Source organism: Chiroxiphia lanceolata, chromosome 12, assembly GCF_009829145.1.
Source record: "Chiroxiphia lanceolata isolate bChiLan1 chromosome 12, bChiLan1.pri, whole genome shotgun sequence".
Lineage (NCBI taxonomy): Eukaryota > Metazoa > Chordata > Aves > Passeriformes > Pipridae > Chiroxiphia > Chiroxiphia lanceolata.
The window spans coordinates 18,333,257-18,352,363 of NC_045648.1; the positions used below are offsets into that span (position 1 = coordinate 18,333,257).

Genomic DNA, 19,107 nt, shown 5'->3' on the forward strand with positions numbered 1-19,107 from the left:
GGCATCTTATAACTCTAAAAGGTTACCGAGTGGTTCAGGTTCTCGCTGTCCACTCAGGATCCTGTTTTCATTACAGCTCCTGGATGCACTGGGAAGGTTTGATGTAGGTCCTGCTATTACAAGACAATCCTTAAAATATTTATTTTTTTGAATTCCTGCACATATAGCATATCTGAAATCGGTACATTCATGTGTTTACATGCAAATGTACAGTTGTATACTGTGTACCATAGATTTACAGAGAACTAAATAAGTGTATATATTTTATGCACAAAATACACAGAACATATGTTACCAGTCTAATCTTGCAATCTTTATTTTTGACAGTAAGCCACTGAGGTCATTACGAATACTGTTTTAAATAAGGATTTGCAGTATTTTTCTTCCCTTTGTCTGAATTTATGTGCTGTTTTATCTATCAGATTTTTTGGATCCCTCATGTTTTCCATACATTGACTGTTTCCAATTAATAAATGCAGTTTTCATAAACACTCCACTATTAAAAATAATATGCTTTTATGAGTCTAGTAACTCTGTATCAGTCACCTGAAAGTTACTGTTGTTGATACAGAAATGTTATTCAAGCTCTTTTCCCTAATGCTTTAGAGCTACTCCAAGGATACTCCAAGGATAGGCTACATGCATTTGAGAGAGAAGGCACAAGAACTAAATATTTACTGAAAGTTTGCATAACTTCTGAGTGCAACTACTTTTTATCCTTTTAATACTAAAATAATTGCATAGCATTTTTTTAAAAAGTTTGGAACTTAGTATTAAAAGAATTTGCTATAAGTCATAGTGAAACTACAGATTTCAGTGTAGAAGTTGCAGTGGCAAAAAAATAATTTAAGCATTATGAGGAAATGCAGCAAGTTCAGGTTTTTTTCAGCCAAAAAACATGAGAGTAGAGGAGAGTATTCTCTATATGAATAATTAAGATTCTTTAGCTTGATTTCTGTGCTATAAGAGTTGGAATGGCATTAAAATCCCCAGTAGCTACGGTAAAGTGTAAGTATATCTACAAAGGACAACATTAGTTTCCAGTTAGAGGTCTATCTCAGATGTCAAGCCCACGTACTGTTCTTGCAGGCTTTTAAAAAAGGTGTTATATTAAAATATGGAAGAGTTGTGTGTGCTGTAAAGAGTCCTGTCTTTGCTGACTTCACTGGAACTTCAGTTTTTTGCCCCTGTTAAAATCTAATCCCAAATGTTGCACATGCGCACGCAGAGAGCAATTCTGGAAGGATCCAAGGAATGCTCGGATCCCGCACACACAGAAGAGACTTCCCTCTCTACTTTTCTTTCAGCTCGCTGCTGTTTGTCAAGCAAATCTCTCATTTGCTTCGGTGGAAGGTTTGGGAAAGACTGTAAAATGTTTCCCCGTGACTAGAAAATGAGATTCTTCCTGTGCCAGGGAGCACTAAAAGAAGTCCCGTTTGCGTAAAAGTTTGGTGGTGTGTACGAATATAACACTTAAATACAGTGTCTTAAATGTGTGCAGCGAAAATCAAAGGCAGAGGGTTGCTGGATTTTACAACGACCTCCTTACCAACAGATTTATTTCCATCATCTGAAGTTTGCATCAGCCCGTTTATTTTTGTTACTTCTGCTTTTAGATGTGCAGAAATAATTAAAAAAAAAACATTTAGGAGTATCCATGATTTGCTAAACTGTATCTATTATCAGATAATACCTTCTTCGGTGTTCTGCTCAGTGGATGCTCCAGCAAAAGATAGGATCTGTGGTGGGGCAGCCGACGTGTTCCGAGCGAGGTCGGTGTCCTTGCTGACTCCGAGGATGCAGCAGGGAATCCACACAAGGCTCTGGGTGCTCATCCTGGCTGCCCCACAGCTCGGGCTGGGGTTACCCCCGCTGGGGAGGAACTTCACACACTCCCAAGAGATCAGGACCTCGGACTCCCGGGTCACTGGGAAGCACAGCCATTGAAACGGGAATCATTCAGGAGTTTTGTAAGAGTGTATTTAGAGTCAGGAGCAAAGATCTGAAACACCATTTCTTTTACAGAGACATAGCTATGGTAAATAAAAATCCCAGTAATAACTATTTCCTAAGAAGATATTAAAGCCTTGGGTTCTTTGTTGTGTACTAAAAATATTTTTTTTTTCAAAATAAGTATAAATAAAGGAATAAAAATCTACTATATATATTACAGAATTTAAATGCTGTTGTTATATGTAGCAAACAAAACAAGAGTTTGTTAATTTACAGTTTTCATAAAGTATTAGTATTTTTGAGTGACTGTGAAGACTTAAAAATGTTGATTTAATTTCTCGGGTGTAAGATCTGAAAACCTGATGCCTTTTTTCTTTTTTCCCGTAGGATTTTGCACAGAGCTCAGGCCAAATGGATAATCAGTTATCTCAGCAGAGGGGTACGTTCAATGCAGTGTAACAGAGTAGCAGTCGGTTAACAAAATGTGTGGATATTATATTTCACTGCGATTTAAATTTTTTGAGTCTGCATCACGATAAAAGAAATACAGTAACTTGCAGCATGATTTTACAGCTTGGAGAGAGGCTCCCTCACATCCTGACTTGTCTTCCAGTCCTCTGCTCATTGTATCAGGGATTCAGACTGTTAATCTTTATTAAATGCTGTGTGGTATCATGTCTTAAAATGTGATACTGTACCTGCACATATTTAATTAGCTGTCACAAAGGCTGCCTTCAAAAGTTTTAGGTTGCAGAAGCCATGCAGCAATGCCAATACACCTGGGGAGCCAAAAATCTGTAAAATACTGTCTTGTAATCGTTATTTGACGTTCATCAGTTTGCAGAAGAGGTGTGATTTTTTTTTTCCCTCCATTATTAAGGTATTATTTAAAATGCATGTAACCTCTTTAGGCTACATTTGAAATATTCTCAGCTGAGATGGCTGTTACCTGCTAAACACATCTAAAATTCAAGTGCTGATGGGCATCTGTTCTTGAGTTAGCTGTATTTCACAATAAAGAACATCGCTCGGACAATCGTTTCTCCCTCATAGCAAACAAAAATCCACCACCATTTTGCCCAACATTTGGCAAGAGATGAGCAGTTCTAGGTCTAAAACATAAGCTTTGCGTTTAAAAAATAAAATATAACACATGAAATTAATGTAACGTTATGGAGATTTTTACTGTCAACATTATACCTCTCAGTCTGAAGCAGCCTTGTGCAGTGTCTGCAGCACAAACTTTCCAGGTTTGTGTTTGCATGAGAATCTGCTCAAGAAACATCTAAAACCCAAATGGAAAACTGCTTTTTATTTTCACTATTCAAACTGGATGAACTTTTAAAGAAAGATGACTATGTGGTGACATGTGAGTGTGGTTTCTAAACATTCCCCAGTTGCAAAAAAGTTGTCTCAGTAATAGTATGAGCAGGATTATTTTTATCCATTATATCACTTGAATGTGAAGGATGGTGTCCCCAAAACACAAATGGGAATAGTAACACCGATGGGAATACAACCTGAAAGCACAAACTTCATTGTTGGGTGCCGTGTGGAGGGTCGGACTCTCAAACATGTGCCCACATGTGCAGTCCTGTTCACTCGTAGCAGTGAAAGCTGCATTTGTACTTGTGCTATGAGCTCTGGGAGTCAGGGAGCACAACTCCTCCGCAGCCCTCCGTGGAAAAAAAGCTGCTGAGCAGAAAACACCGTTGAGGCTGCCCAGAGCTGAACGAGGCTGAGCTGGTCCCTGGTGGGTCCAAGAACGTAAAGTGTGTAAAGCTGTATAATGTTCCACTGCGCAAAGCAGAGCCTGATCCAAAAGCTTACAAATGGAAGCCTTTGCTCACCAGAGCCTCTGCCCCCATTCTTAAAGCCATGGCCCTCGATGTCCCAAGCTCCACAGAAGTGTCACCCCGTGGGCTGAGAAGATTTTGGGAGTGGGAGGGGAGTAAAAGTATCTCAAATTGGCTGCAAGTTCGTTATTCTTGTTTTATTGCCATCTTATCTTAAGAGGGAACAACTTGGTAATTTTATGTTCTGTCTTCAACAGAAAAATTTTTCGGTTCTCAAGATTATCTTGAGCTGTCCAACAGATTCCCGCGGCAGTCCTGGGAAGAAGCTCGACAGTTCTTCTTGAAAAAATAAGTGTTGTATTTGGTTTTCGAATCCCTAACATCGTCACACTGACCAGTTCCTGCTGACTACCTTCTTTAAAAGGCTGTTCTGAAACGGTTTTGATACTCTAAATACTTACTCTGTAGATATATAATTTGCACTATTTATATCATAACTACTGTAGATACTTCCAAGTTCTGTTTTGTAATTTTGATAATTTGAGTTTATTTCGTTCACATATCCGATGTCATGATTTGGGTGTTTTCTACCCTGTGATGTGGTGGGACTTGCACTGCAGAACTGCTGAAATAAGGTTGCAAATAGAGAAAATATGTTCTATATATCTTGTAATAAAATAACTTATTCTGTCTGGTGTGACTTCTGTGTTACAAATGTTGGTGTGTTTGAAGTACTATAAGCAACACAGGACTCGGAGATAGGAAAGAAAAAGCCCCTTAAGCTGTCTTTCGCTTTAATCAAAAGTCAATCAGAATCTAATCAAAAGAATTCGTTAGATTTGGCTCTGGGGAAAGTTTGCTTATAATTTTTTGGTAATTTGGGATAAATCACGTAATACGGATTTTTTAAACCATGTCTCACCGTTTTTAACGTTTCGGTAAGACTTTAATAACGCTGGTTTAACCTAGGGATGTTCTGTGAGCGGGGAAGGTTCCGCGGAGCAAAACCCAGCGGCGCACCGGGGCCGGGCGGGATTCGCTTCCGCGGGAGGGGGCGGGAGGCGCTGCGGGCCCCGCGCTGCGGCGGGGACGGGGCCGATCCCGATCCCGGGCGGCCCGCGGGCACCAGGACAGGCAGCGGGACCGGGACAGGCAGCAGGACCGGGACAGGCAGCGGGACAGTCCTCTCTGGGCAGCCCCGCGCCGCCCCTGCGGCGGCCGCACGGCCCGGTCCGGCCCGGCCCGCACCCGGGTCCCGCCCGCGCCGCCTGAGGGGAGGCCGCGCGCCGCCTGAGGCGATGCTGCGGCCCCGCTGCGGCCCAGCCCCGGGAGAACGCGAGGAGCCCCAGTGCGACCAGGATGGAGCCAGGTAATGGCGGGGGCCCCGCGGCGGGGCTGGGAGAGCGGCAGACCCCTCCAGACTTGTGCCCGGCCGGGGCACAGCCCACCCCGGCGGTGCCGAGCGGCCCCGGGCTGAGGCGGCCCCGACGGCTCCTCGCCCGGGGGGCCCTTTCCCCACGGCCGCCCCGCAGCCCCTCGGGGTGGTGCAGCCGCTCCGGCGCCGCGCTGCCCATCCCCTGCAGCCCGGAGGGCTCGGTCAGGGCCCAGCTCTCCCCAGGTGCCCGGGTGAGGGTAGGGGGGTTGCAGCGTGCTGTGGCTGGAGCTTTCCGGGCCCGCGGTCCCGCTGGGAGCCGGTCCGGAGCGGTCCCGCCCGGGTAACGGGGAGGAAGCGGGATCGGCCCCGCCGCGCTCCCAGGTGATGCCAGAGGCAGATAAGGAGCCGCCGCCTGAGTATGGACGGGGGGATGGATAGGCTCGAGGGGTCAGCTCGCCTCGCCCCGCCGCCCCGGGGAAGCCCCCGCCACGCCCGGGGAGGAGGCGAGGCGGCTCCGCAGCGCGGCAGGTGCGGGCACGACCCGGCCGAGCCCGGGGGCTGCTCCGAAAGGGAAACCTGCGCTCCGCCTCCCCGGCTATAAATAAGCGGCCCCGGTTCTGAAAGCCGATTAACGCGGTGCGGGGAGGCCGTGCGGAAAAAGCCGGGGCTGTGCCCGTCCCGACCCGGTCCGCGCCCGCCCCTCTGCCGCCCTTCCGCGCCTTTTTGGGTTTGTTTTGGTTTTTTTTCGTTTCAGTCCTTTCCTTTCCTTTTTTCTCTTTTTTTTTTTTTTTTTATTAAGTCCAAAATACTTAATTCCACTATTCAACCGCTGACTCTGACAATAAATAACAATAACTTACTTTTGATCGTTAAAGGCGCAAACAATCCGTCCTCCGTCCATTGATAACTTATTATTAGTACTGGTTTTCCCGTTAAAAAGTCTCGTTTCCGTGTCCCGTTTTTCCAGCGATCGTGCGGGGCCGGGCGCCGCGGCCCGGGAGAGGCATCGGCGTGAGATGAGGCTGGACGGCGCGGAGGGACGGCCGGGCCGGCTCCGCGGCCGCACGCTGAGGGAGTCTCTCCCCCGTTTGTAGTTTCTTTTTTCCTTTTCCCTTCCAAAAAGGGAAGAATAGCCGTCTCCGGCGCAAGCGGTGGGCGAGGCGGCCTGTCACCGTGCCGGGCTCCAGCGGGGAAATCCACGTTTCTTTGGGAAAAAAGAAACATCGAAATCCGCAGGGAAAAAACCCAAAACAACGAAATAACCAGGGCGGGGACTCTCTCTCCGGTCTGGTGAAGGCAGCGAGGATCCCGGTGCTTTTTTGGCCGTCAGTAACATATTTTTTGTTTGTTTTTAAATAAGAATAATTAAAAAACAAAGGCGTTTGTCCGGCGCTCTGGGAGCGGCCCGGGGCCGGGTGTCTCATGCAGGGAGCGCAGGCATGCGGAGGTCCCGCGGCGGCGGGCGGCCGGGCCGCCTCACGTCTCGGCCGGGCTGGGCACCATGCTGTTGGGGGTGTCGGGGAGCTGGGAGGACAGCGAGGTCACGTCGCTGCCGGAGGAGGTGCCCAAGGAGCCGGACTCGGAGAAGGAGACCTGGGGGAGCAGCGGCGGTGAGGGCCCGGCGCGGTCGCCCCCTGCCCCGGCCCCCTCCCGCAGCGCCCGGGCCCGGCGGGCCGGGGTCCGCCCGCCCCCCGCGGCCCGACGGGCGGCCCGGCGCGGCTCACCAGCTGCTGGAAGGCGGCGGGCTGCTCCAGGTCGCTCTGCAGGGCGAACTCGCTGAGCGCCTTCCAGGGCGGCTGGTAGGTCTGGACCTCCACGGCGCTGCCCTGCACGGCGCTCTCGTGGCGGATGGGGCTGCCGGCCACCAGCGGCGTCCCGGTGAGGCCCTGCAGGCTCTGCGGGCACACGGGGATTCAGCGCGACTGCCGCCCGAGCTCTCTGGCCCTGGACCCCCACCCCCAATTCCCTTCCCCGGCGGGGCGGGTGGGCGCTCACCGTCTTGTCGCTGTGCTGCTGCTGCTGGAGCTGCTTCATGAGGATGGACTTTTTCTTGTCCTTGCAGCGCTTGTTCTGGAACCAGACGCGGATGACGCGGGGACTGAGCCCCGTCATTTCCACGAGCTGCTCCTTCATCAGGGCGTCGGGGCGCGGGTTGGCGGCGTAGCAGGTCCGCAGCGTGTGCAGCTGCTTCTCGTTCAGCACCGTCCGCACGCGGGTGGTCTTCTCCGCCGCCTTGTGCGCCGGCGGCCGCGGGGCGGGCGGCCGCCCGGGCACCGGCTCTGCGGCGGGCGGGGAGGACGCGCACCGTCAGCGCCGCCGCCCGCCCGGCCCCTGCAGCCCCCCGGACACCTCCCCCGCCCCGCCGCCCGCCCCGACGGGGAGCCGGTACCTGCGAGGTGCGCGGCGGCGGCCGGAGGCAGCGCGGGGCTGCGCGGCCCTCGGGTGGCGGCGCCGTCGGGGGGCGGCCCGTGGTCGGCGCGGCAGAGCAGGTCCCGCTCCCGCAGACAGAACTGGTCGCCGGGCAGGAGCTGGCGGCCGCAGGCGGCGCAGCGGAAGCACTCCAGGTGGTAGACGTGGTCGCGGGCGCGCATCACCAGGTCGCTGCTGCTGAAGGCCGCCCGGCACTGGGCGCACTTGATGCCGAAGAGCCTGCGGGGATGCGATGCGCCGTCAGGGCGACTCCGGGCGGCGCCGCGGGGGCGGGCAGCGGCCGAGAGTCAGGTTTTCGTTGGGGGAAATTCGGGGGTTTTAAGGGGCTTTTGTGCTTTTTCGGGTTCGGGTTGGGGTTTTTTGCCCTTTCTTTTTTCCCCCCCCCTAACGAGCGTTGGCGCATTCGGGGTCACCTGCTGTAATCCCGCTTGCAGTAGGCCTTGCCGTCGCGCAGGAAGCATGTGCAGGTCTCGTCCAGAGGCTGCCCGCACTCGGCGCACTTGAGGCAGGCGACGTGCCACTCCAGGTCCGGCGACACCCGCAGCAGGAAGGGGTCCTGGATTCGGCCCCCGCAACCGGCGCACAGGGCCAGCCCCGGCCGCCCTGCCGGGAGCGAGTGGGGCACGGTCAGGGCCGGCCGTGTGCCACAGCAGACGCCAGCAATTAGGGAAAGGCACTTGAGCTTTTTTACATCTTTTTCTTTTTTTCTTATTCTGTTTTGTTTTGGGTTTTTTTCCAAAATAGGAAGAAAAAGAAATAAAAACAGGAACGTGGACAGAAAGGATGGAAACACAGAAAGAGATAAATGAATACAGCCAGAAATAATAATAATAATAATAATTTAAAAAAAAGACAGAAACTTGATGAAGGGAAATAAAGGCAGAAAGACAGAGACGTAAAAGTAGAATTTCGGCAAAGGAAAATAAAAACAGAAACACAGAAACGATAAGACAAAGGCTGAGGAAAAACTGAAGGAAAGAAGGAAAGAAAATAAAACGGAATGATAGAAAGGAACAAAACCAGCTAAAACCCAGATGGTTAAAACGGGAACACGGTCAAATGAAAACAGTAAGAGACAAGAAATCAAAGAGACAGAAAGAAATAAAACCAAACAAAACCAGAAGAACAGAAAGAGAAATAAAGAAACAAAAACGGAAAGAGAAGTATTAATAACAAAAAAAGACAAACTGAAACACGAAAGAGAGAAGGAAAGAAAGAAAAACGGTAACACGGGCAGTGAAAGAGAGAAGAAAAGAAAGAAAAAGGAGAGGGAAGCAGAGAAAGAAATTGAAAGAGCCGAAAGCAATGAGCTCAGCGGCGCGGACAGCTGAAAGGACAGGCATTCGGTAAGAAACGGGGCCAGAGGGGCCGGGGAGCGCTGGGCATGAACGGGAATAGCGGCACCGGAGTTGCCCCGGGCCGAGCCCGCAGCCCTTCCCGGAGCTGTCAGCCCACCCGACGGCAGCGGCGGCGCGGGGCTCGACCGCAGCGTCCCGCACCCGCCCGCCCCGGCCCCGCGCTGCGCTGCGCGCACTTACTCTTGGAGGGCTCCCCCATGGCGCCCGGGAGCGGCCGCGGGAGGAGGATGTCCACCATGCGGGCGGCCCCCTGCGCACCGGCAGCGATGCGGGATGCGGCGCCGCCGCTCCACCACTACCCGCGCGGCGCGGGGCGGGGGCCGCGCCCGCCCCCCCGGGCCCGCCCCGCCGGGCCGGCCGTGATGTCAGCGCGCAGCGGCCGCGGGCGGGGGGCGGCGCTGACCTCACCCGCGGCCCCCGGAGGCGATTGGCGGCCGCGGGAGCGCCCGAGGATTGGCGGCGCCGAACAATGGGCGCGGAGCGGGGCGCGCTCCCCGCGGGACCGGCCCGGACGGGGCGGGCGGGACCGAGCGCCGCGGGACGCGCTCCGCAGCGGGACGGGCTCCTCCGCGCCCCGCGCCCGCCGCACCCTCCGACCGCCCGGCGCGGCGCGACCCGGCCCCGTGCGCGGAGGGGACGGCGGCATCGGCGGCCGAGGAGACGGAGATTCATTGTAGCTTTTTTTCCCCCTTCTGTTTTCCCTGTTATTCTTCTTGACTTTTAGTTCGCTTTTTATTTGCTGCTTTTATTTCTCCTTTCCTCTTCCTTCCCCTCTCTTTTGCCTTTTATTTCGTTGTCCCTTTTCCCCCCGTATCGGCGTGCCGCAGGCAGGTGCCCGCGGGCGGGCGCGGCGGGACATCCCGCGGCAGACGGGAAGGGGCTCAAGGCTGCGCGCCCGCGGAGCGGCTCCTCGCTGGGGACCGTGTGCGGGAGGACCGCCTCGACGGACCCGAACGGGACCGATGGCATCGTCGGGGCCGCCGTTCCGGGCAGGAGCCCCGTGATGAGTTGAAATTAGCAGGAAAAAAATTAGTATTTTACTGCATTTTCATGCACCTGATCCCGTGCTGTTCCTGCAGCTTAACCTCTCCTGTTGCTTTTTTATTCCTTCTGTTCTTTTTTTCCTCTCTCTTTCCCCCCAGTCTCCATGGGCTTCCTGTGCATTAGCAGGAAAATAGGGAGAGCACTTCAGTGGCCTTTGACTCGGTTTTAAATTGCCGAAGACTTTGCAGCACAGCAGCACGAGTAGCTCAAAAGGTCCGGGAAAGCTTATACGTGCTGGAATTGAGATTGCTGCTGTCTTGGGGCTTCAGCCTTGTCCTTCTACTCCACACAATCACCTTTTTAATTTTACACACGGTATTTGACAGGCCTAGACCAACCTGTATGGCTTGGGAAGGACATGGTGATTTTAAATGTTGGCTCAGGATGGGCAGGCTGGGCTCATTTTTCTGGGAGGAGGGAGGTAGGGTGGGTTTTCTGGCCGAAGCGCTTGTACGAGTCAGGCACCCTGTAGGTGTGGAACCCCAGAAGCTGAGGAGGGGGAGAGGACGAGGACGATTTTGATAACTGGTGTTGGACTATTTGACCTGTTCTCCCCAGCCTGACCACAGCCCCTGAGGACCCCAAATGTTGAAAGCAAACCTTTAAGTTAGTGCAACAGCTGAGGGAGGAAGGAGGGTGGTATTTGGGGTGCCCACTTCAGCAGGGACTCTTGTCATCACGGGATTTTGGCATCCCTGCAGGTGCAGAGGTGCAGAGGTGCAGTGTGGCCACGACATCCTCAGGGCAGGGCAGGTTTACACGTCCCTACCTGTGTGGTAGTGGCAGGGTGGCCATGGTTCCTGTCGGGGGTTGTGATGTGACTGCTGCCTGCCTTGCCAGTGGCTGAGCTGGGCTGGGAGGTGAGTGGTGTGAAGAAAATTAGAAAAGTTTGACTGACTCTTCAAACTGGGGTGACCCCGTGGGATGGGTGATGGGAACCTCCACAGCACTGCCATGGCCGTGGGGCAGCACAATTTGTCCCGTCCATGCCTGGGCACCTGGCAGAAGAGAGGGTACAGAAGGGTGACTTCAGCCTGAGCTGGAATCCACAGAGTCCTGAGTGAGTCAGTATGTGCATGTGTTAACAATAAAATGCAAAAATAAAATGTCAGAGTGATAGGAGAATGAGACACGTCTAAGAATACAGCAGCTTGGCAGGGATGCTCCATGTTGCATCACCCTTTTCCCACTCGAGGGCAGGATCTTCTCTGCTCTCCCAAACCTCCCACCAACTTAGGAAAAAGAAAGATTACGGCTGAGCCAGCCAAACGTCTCCAAACTGGCGCAAAGCTGTGCTGCAGGCACACCTGTGTCAGTACAGAGCAACGTGCCCTGAACACCAGGCAGGTACGTTTGGACTGGACTCACTTCAGGGCCAGGCAGGCAGGAACAGGGTAGGCAATGCAGCACAGGCACTTTAGTAGAAAATCCCAAAAAATTACCTGCCAGGGAAACCCTGAAGCTCCTCTATGTGATGTACAAAAATCTTTAAAATGACTACAGGTACAAGAGGCATTGGAGCAGCTCGATACCACCGTGTTTTACGAACAAGTTAATTGTTGGTTCATCTGAGGGGGGGTAAGGGAAAGCACATCATAAAATCATAGAATAAATCAGGCCAGGAGGGACCTCTGGAAAATTGCTTTCAGGTCACTTGGAACTGCTGGAAGCATTTGCTAGTCAAAGCCAAACGCAATCTCTCCTGCCACGCTGATTGCTCCGTGCTCTCCTCCACCCAGTGTTCAGCGTTTCCAATGGCTTTTGGGGCAATTCCGCTTGGCTTTGGGGCGAGAGCTGCCAGGGGCTGCCTGGCCAGGGGTGAGGCCGGCTAACAGCACTTCCCGCTCTCTACACAGGAGCTCTGCTTCATGCTCCCAAAGAGAAATGCGAGTTCCTCTAGAAAGGGGAAACGGTAACAATTTTTTTGTTTGCAGCAGATTGCAAAGGCAGTAAACGCTGATTCTTTCAGAGCCAGCCGTGGATTAAGTCCATTATAAAATTAAAACAGATGGAACGCAATTTCACTTACATTACAAAAAAGGACAGGAACCATCTGCAATAAGATTTAGCATTGCAAAGCTATTGTTATCATGTTACCATTAAAACCTTTGATGAAGGGTTTTCTTTCTTTCATAAACTTGTTCACATGAAACAAATGTTTTATTTATCCATCTTCCTAAGATAATCATATTTTATTTTAAAAGATGACATCTCTCAAAAAAAACCAGCTCTTAGTTCTAATAGAATATGGAAAAACAAAGAAATGTTGTAAAACTCCAACATTGAACCACTGGGGGCTTCGATGGGGTGGATGCAGCACAAGGAGAATTCCCTATCCATTTTTCCTTGAAAAAACATTTCCTTGTGTTTGGGCACAATGTCTGATACTGAAAATAGATAATTAATGAGATAATGGGATACTGCATGTCACCTCCTGTCCAATGGGATTATCTGATGGCTAATTATGGACAGATTGTGATTAATGTGATTATGGATTGGATATTAATCTGATTCTGGATTGATCTAGTTATGTTTTAGTCTGCTCCAAATGGTTAATTGGATCTGAGATAATAGAAATGCAGCTTGCACCAGATTTTGCCACATCAGTTGATGAAGTATCTTTTGATCTGGGTGGGTTGCGAACAATAAATTATTTACAGCTGTTGAGAAAATGACTCTTCCTTAGAATGTAGCCATTCATTTTATTTTCAAGAGCCTTTGAAAACAAAATCAATATCCTTTCTAAAAGGAGATGTTGACAAAAGAAAGGCACGTACATAACTCACAAACAAATGTGACGAAATTAAACAGTGGTTAACCCGGTGGCCTAATGTCTGGTGATGCATTTGAATTGCTATGCGGAGCTTTGGGCTCAATTCTTCTGAGACCAGCAGGGGTTGGGAGCATTGCAGGGGAACAGGGCCCAGCGCTGGGGAAAGTGGTGTTGCACAAGAGCTATTGCCAGCCCTGCTAGTGATTAAGAATCAGCCATGGTAACATGGCAAAGGGAGCCCTTGCCATTTTTCCCCTCCGGATAAGAAGGGTTCTGAAAGTTCATGGGTGCAGAAAGGACTCATTGGCCCATTTCCTCTGGCCTCCTTCATATCAGACCGTGCAATTGGACCCAGTATTATTATTATTTTTTTTTCCCTCACAGTGAGCCTGTTAATTTATGGTTTACCTCAGTCATGTCTCCCAGAGATGCATCTGGTCTTGATGTCGCCTGCCAGTGCGGGAGAGACTGCTCTGCTCCCCTCGTTCCTGCTTGTTAACTACTTTCACTGAAAAGGCAAACTAAGTGTATAGTTTCGGTTCAGCCCTCAGACACTGGATCTTGTTATGCCATTATCTGCAGGATTAAAGGCAATGGTTAAGTTGTAGACTTAAGTTGTAAGACTTCATGTTAGACTTTGTGGCAGGGCAAGCAGGAGGCACATTAGTCTTTGTCACCAGGTGCCATAAGCTGCAGGTAACTTCACCAGGAGGTGCTCCTCTCTAACAGCCTTTGCAACATCAAAAATCAAGAAGGTCCCAAAACACTGAAAATGAGGCCTAGTGCAGCTACTGTGCTTACACAAAAGTGTTAGTGACTGAGGTGAAATGGAAAGAAAAAAGGAGAGCGACTTTCCCTGAAAAGTGCTTGAAGGCGTGGAAAGGGCTGTTCCCCTGGGGTGATTTCATGGGGTGACTGTTCCTGCTACTGCAGGAATGGCTTGGGCTGGCACAGTGGGAACACAGTGGCATCTGGGTTCCTTTCCAGCAGCATAATGGGCAGAAAAAGCAGCTACCTGTTTAAAAAATAATGCTGCTACAACCTGGCAGAGAATTTTACACAGATCTGCCATTAGTGACAAGGCGAGCTGTGTGCAGGAGGAGGGTGGCAGATCCCAAAACACCCACTGCAGGTGTCTGCACTGGGAGGGGACCAGAGCTCTCCCCACCAGCGTCGCTTCCCTTGTCCTCTGCACAAACCGCCACCACTCCTGGGCAGGACAAGCTGCCTTCCAAGGTAACCTGAGCCTTTGCTCTCAGGAGGTTATGAGGGTCTCTTTTCGCCTGTGACCTCGGCAAGAAAGGGTTTCTTGAACTCCCCTGATGATCTTGTTCTCTAGGAATATGCAGCAAATGGGATGAGATGTGGTGTGATGTCTTCCCTAACTCCCTTGTTACTTGATTGGCACATGGAAATGATTAGCAAGTGAGAGGAGTTTATAAGAAAGGGAAAACACCTGCCTGTGGTGGTTTTGTAGGCTCAGTATAAGGAGGAGGGTTGTTTCTGCTATGGGGTGGATTTGGGGTACCTCTTTCCTCTGTACCCCACTTTGTAAGTAGGACTTGTGGCATTCTCCCCTTCCAGAGGTGGCTGTAAGGCCTCCTGAAGACCAGCTGCTGCTCTGAGACATGCAGGTGAGTGGTTGTGATCTGGGCAGAGCATTAGGTACATCTGTGGTGGTGTTCTGTTATAAAGGAACTCCAGTGTCGGACCTGTTCAGGTGATTTTTTTGTGCCAGTGATGAGGAGGGGCAGAGAGCAGGACTCTGTGGAGACATGTCCCACCCTGTGTACAACTTGTGGCTGTGGGGAAGGGGTGGGTGTGGGGCACTGGCAATGTCCTGGGGTGGCTGAACCAGGACATGTGAGCTCACAGCACTTAACACAAAATATTTCAGCAGCAGAGATCTCTCCTGCTGCTGCTTCCAAGGTGGGTTTTTGTCCCATCCAGTGCTGGGCCGTTGGGTCCTGCCCACTGGCTCGGGAGCCCTGCTGAGCTGTAAGCAGGTTGCAGTTGCTTTAACATTATTGGATTTTGACAGATTAGGAGGCGAATCCTTTCGTGTGTTGGGGAAGCTTCCCAAATGAAGCTGTTTTAATTTATCTGAGTCAGCTATCCCCACAGTGATTGCAGGAGGAGTAAGCTAAGGATGACCCGTGACAGAGGGGACCATCATAGCACTAATAAAAAAAATTCCTGCTCTTCTCTAAATCCCTTAGTCATGAGGCTGTATTAGCTGGATTCCATATGTTTTAATTAGGAATTATGTATTTTAAGAGAACCAATATCTGATTCTAGTGAAGACATGATTATGTATTTGTAATGGTCCTTGTTTCATTTGGCTTTTGTAGAGATACCAATACAGGTACCTGCTCTTGTTTGCAACTGTATTTTTAAAAGTTTGAGTAATCTGTATTATTGTTTTTTCTTTCCCCCCCGATAGTGTGAAAAAATGTAATTCTCTTTCCAATGCAGAAATTGGGTCAGCAGATCCTAATGAAATAATCCTGGATAACAATGCACAATACGAAGATCTGCTTCCACTAATTAATGAGTATTTTTTCTTTTAAAATATGACGTACTATCCTCTACCTGCGGTGGAAAGTGACTCCACCTTCGGTGGCACCTGTTTGTTGCATGTTTTACCGTTTTTATTATTGTCATGCCCTAGGTGGGAAGGTCAAACAGAAAAAAGGCTTTTTGCCATGGTTCAGCTAGTATGGATCATGCTGATATAATCCCCACCTGATTACAGTTATAAGCTCCTAAAACACTGGCCATAAGTGATAAAGACTTCCTTTGTGCTTCAGGCTGTAATCCGCATCAAGCCAGTTTCAATAAGGATTATGTGCATCTGAAGTGTTGCTGAGGTTTTGAATGAAAATTATAAACAGAAAATATAATAAAAAACCTGTCATGTCTCTGAATTGGTGACACCTTAAAATCTGACCTAAAGAGTGGTGATGTCACTCTGCTTATGAAAATATGATGCATGCTGTTGTGCCAGATACACAGTGAAAGGATCAATTCATTCTGAGCTATGATGCAATTAGGTCAATTTTGATAGTAGCTCACTTTTGTTTTAGTTTGAGGTACTAAAAACCAAATTTGAATGAGATCACTTTGTTTATTTTTGTGGTTTGGGTTTTTTAGGTGTACATGTGTTGTTTCTTTTTGCTAAAGATTTCATCCCCATGAGACATGCATGTTGGAAGCTTAGTTTTGGAGCCTAAAATAGGATTATGAAATTACATGCCACGCTTTTAATGAGTAAAACACCCCAATTAAAAAGACATAATGGGCAAATTAAGGATGCCCAGGACATTCTTATTTGGCGATAAAGAGCTGCTTCAATTACTTATCCTCTTTTCAAACTCATCTCAGGGTACTGTGACTTCAGCAAAACCATTCTCCCCTCATCTTCATGAAAACGTTTTGGATTTTTTCACCTGGTCATTTGTTCAACTCAGACAATGCACAGGCAGGTCCAAACGCTCATTTTGCTTCCTTCCTTTTTTTTGGACTGGCTGAAGGGTGGAGCCAGACCGGGCAGAAGGTAGAGCAGCCATGGAGCTACTTTAAACTATATAATCAGACACAGGCCCCAGAGGAGCTTTGTCACCTCCTTTAGCTCTTCCCTTCACAGCTCTCCTTTGGGGCCTGAGGAGTTAAAGTAGTGCTTGGGGCCAGGAAGCTGGAATATGCAGTGCAGCTGCTTTTTTTTCTGTTACAGAGACTTTTGAGATTTGAGACGAAGGAAATTGTCCATTTAGATTCTTGAGTTGCTGGACCTGGTTAGCTTTTGCTGTAAAACAGTACTTTTTGGCATCCGTTGTGAAAATCATGTGGCAGAATAAATTTTAGAGGTGATCCTGTGCCAAGTCTGTGGCAAAGTGGAAGAACCTTTTTGATCAATTTGCTTTTTGCTTTCCTGTAGAGCTCCTCAGCAATGCAGAACGAATCACTGACATGCTGCAGATCACCGCTGATTCTCGGAGAAACAGTCCAATGGCCATAATTGTTCAGGGGGGTTTGTGTTTGGGTTTTGTTGTGCTTTCTTTTTTTCCTCCTCTAAACGACTTCAGGATGGGAAAGAAGAAACTGCATTCGTGGCTTGCTATCTTGTGATTTCTGGGATGGGATTTCCATCATCAGTATCCCAAATCCAGGCATTCTTGGGGCTCCTGGGCTGGCAGGACTAATTGCTCCAGTGTGGGAGCTCCTGCCAGCTTCTCCAGGACACCAGGTTTTCAGAGAACCACAGCACATATTTTAGCAGTGAATTTGGCCTGAAACATTTTGCTTCATTGATTTTTAAATCCCTCTCCTTACCACCCAGAAAAAAATCCAGAGGTATGGAGAAAAACGGCAAGTCCCAGTCTGGCCCCTGGGGCACCCTGGTGCCACAGAAGTGGCAAGCACAAAATGTTTTGCGTTAGTTCTGGGAAATCAAAATAATAATAATGAAATAGATCTATAAATTATTCAGAGCTAACGAGCTCTTGCCTAATGCTGCGTGGGGCCAAGCACGGGCTGGGTGAGGCAGCAGAAAATCTGTCCCACTGAGGGGATGCCGTCCGGGGCTGGAGACACCGGAGCGGTTTTTGAAGCTGTGGCGTCGTTCCGACAACCGCTGGATCGTGACACTAGGGAAGCACTGTGATGTTTGGCCTCTCCTGTGTGCCACACGCTCTCCCCCCACGTTGTCTCCTTCACTCTTGCTGGGTCTGGTGGTGTGGGGAGTGTGGCCGGGGGACCTGGCAGCTCACGGGCATCCCCAGGCCGGGGCATGGCCTGGGGGTTGGGGCTGGGGCTGGCAGCTGCCCGCACCGGCCATCGTCTCCAGGCTTCTGCTGGCTCCACAGCCGCAAATTAAGACTTTTCCCTTCTTTTTCTTTGCAAGGCGCATTTTCACTGGCTTGGGATAGGATCTGGCGCGGACCGAATTTGCAGGCATAACTCTTCTTTCTGTTGTTTTCTTCTCTTCCAGGTATTTAGCCCTTTGCAGAAGCAGTGCCGGGAACAGGGAAAAGGCGGCCGGAGGAGGCTGACGCTGGTGAGGAGCGGGAAGGGGCCCGAGCTGCGGAATGGACCGGGGCCCGCTCCCCTCGAGTGCTCCGGTGGAGCTGGACCGGCACCGCCGCGGCAGCGGCCACTGCGCTCTGCCCTCCGGTACGGCACGGACCGCCCGGCGGGGGGACAGCGAGGGCACGGCGGGACAGCGGGCAGTGCCACGGGCACAGCCGGGCGGCTCGGGACAGAGCCGGCTGTGCGGGGGGCAGTGGCCGAGCGGTGGGTCAGCAGGAGGTGCGGGGGGACACAGCCGGCTGTGCGGGCGGTGTGTGCGCTGTGTGCGGGGGGCACAGTGGTGCGGTGTGTGCGGGGTCAGCGGTGTGTGCGGTGTGGCACACCATTCGCCGTGCAGTGTGCGCGGTGCGGTATGACACAGCGGTCCCTGTGCGGTGTGCGCGGTGTGGTGTATGCGATGAGGTGTGTGTGGTGTGTGCGGTGCGGTGTGACACCCCGGTCCCTGTGCGGTGTGACACCCCGGTCCCTGTGCGGTGTGTGCGGTGTGACACCCCGGTCCCGGTCCCTGTCCCTGTCCCTGTGCGGTGTGACACCCCGGTCCCTGTCCCTGTGCGGTGTGTGCGGTGTGACACCCCGGTCCCTGTCCCTGTGCGGTGTGTGCGGTGTGACACCCCGGTCCCGGTCCCCGTGCGGTGTGACACCCCCGTCCCGGTCCCCGTGCGGTGCGTGCGGTGTGACACCCTTGTCCCGGTCCCCGTGCGGTGTGTGCGGTGTGACACCCTTGTCCCGGTCCCCGTGCGGTGCGTGCGGTGTGACACCCCGGTCCCGGTCCCCGTGCGGTGTGTGCGGTGTGACACCCTTGTCCCGGTCCCCGTGCGGTGTGTGCGGTGTGACACCCCGGTCCCGGTCCCCGTGCGGTGTGTGCGGTGTGACACCCTTGTCCCGGTCCCCGTGCGGTGTGTGCGGTGTGACACCCTTGTCCCGGTCCCCGTGCGGTGCCGCGTCCCTGCTGTCCCCGCTCACCCGCGGGGTTCCCGCGCCGGCGCTGCCCATTGGCCGCGGGCCGGGCCAATGAGGCGGCGGGGCGGGGCGCAGCGCTGCTCTCGCGAGATCGGCGCGGAGGGGCCCGGCGGAACCATGTTGCGGGCGGCGGCGGCGCAGCGGCTGCGGCGGGCGGTGAGTGCGGGACCCCCGGGCCGCGTCCCGGGCACACGGGCCGGGGCCCTCCCGCCGGGGCCTTCGCGCCGCCCCTGCCGTGCGGGGCCTGCCCAGTGGGGCAAAGGTGGCGCGGGGCGGGGCGGGGCTGAGCTCCGCCCGCCCGGCAGCGGCGGCCGAGGGGTGTCCGGGGGG

At 51.8% G+C, this 19,107-nt stretch overlaps 3 protein-coding genes across 4 annotated transcripts in view; 2 read left to right on the forward strand and 1 right to left on the reverse strand.

The window, feature by feature from the left end:
* The window catches only part of SCAPER (S-phase cyclin A associated protein in the ER), a 141,798-nt gene extending 137,338 nt beyond the window's left edge, over positions 1 to 4,460 (forward strand). For both annotated transcript variants that reach the window (XM_032699951.1, XM_032699952.1), the window contains exons 31-32: positions 2,341 to 2,392; positions 4,007 to 4,460. In XM_032699951.1, the coding sequence (XP_032555842.1) occupies positions 2,341 to 2,392; positions 4,007 to 4,101 (147 nt within the window). In that variant the 3' untranslated portion in view covers positions 4,102 to 4,460. The remainder of the gene's footprint in view (positions 1 to 2,340; positions 2,393 to 4,006) is intronic.
* Positions 4,461 to 5,909: 1,449 nt separating this feature from the next.
* ISL2 (ISL LIM homeobox 2) lies at positions 5,910 to 9,150 on the reverse strand. The gene is made up of 6 exons (XM_032699953.1): positions 9,093 to 9,150; positions 7,968 to 8,157; positions 7,514 to 7,773; positions 7,120 to 7,403; positions 6,849 to 7,019; positions 5,910 to 6,717 (listed from the first exon to the last, which is right to left on the reverse strand). The coding sequence occupies exons 1-6, from the start codon at positions 9,148 to 9,150 to the stop codon at positions 6,601 to 6,603; spliced, it is 1,080 nt and encodes a 359-aa protein (XP_032555844.1). The 3' UTR covers positions 5,910 to 6,600.
* A 9,694-nt stretch (positions 9,151 to 18,844) lies between these two features.
* ETFA (electron transfer flavoprotein subunit alpha) overlaps positions 18,845 to 19,107 on the forward strand; it is a 29,456-nt gene continuing 29,193 nt past the window's right edge. Inside the window, exon 1 of the mRNA XM_032699641.1 lies at positions 18,845 to 18,933. Within this exon, the coding sequence (XP_032555532.1) occupies positions 18,895 to 18,933 (39 nt within the window). The 5' untranslated portion in view covers positions 18,845 to 18,894. The remainder of the gene's footprint in view (positions 18,934 to 19,107) is intronic.

Bases quoted from the DNA above. Each gene is read 5' to 3' on its own strand.
- ISL2 (XM_032699953.1), bottom strand. From the start codon at position 9,150: ATGGTGGACATCCTCCTCCCGCGGCCGCTCCCGGGCGCCATGGGGGAG. The intron at 7,404-7,513 runs GTACCGGCTCCC...CGCCCGCCGCAG, and splicing joins CGCCGCCGCGCACCTCGCAG to AGCCGGTGCCCGGGCGGCCG. The intron at 6,718-6,848 runs GTGAGCCGCGCC...CTGCTCCCCCAG, and splicing joins CCGCCGCCTTCCAGCAGCTG to GTCTCCTTCTCCGAGTCCGG.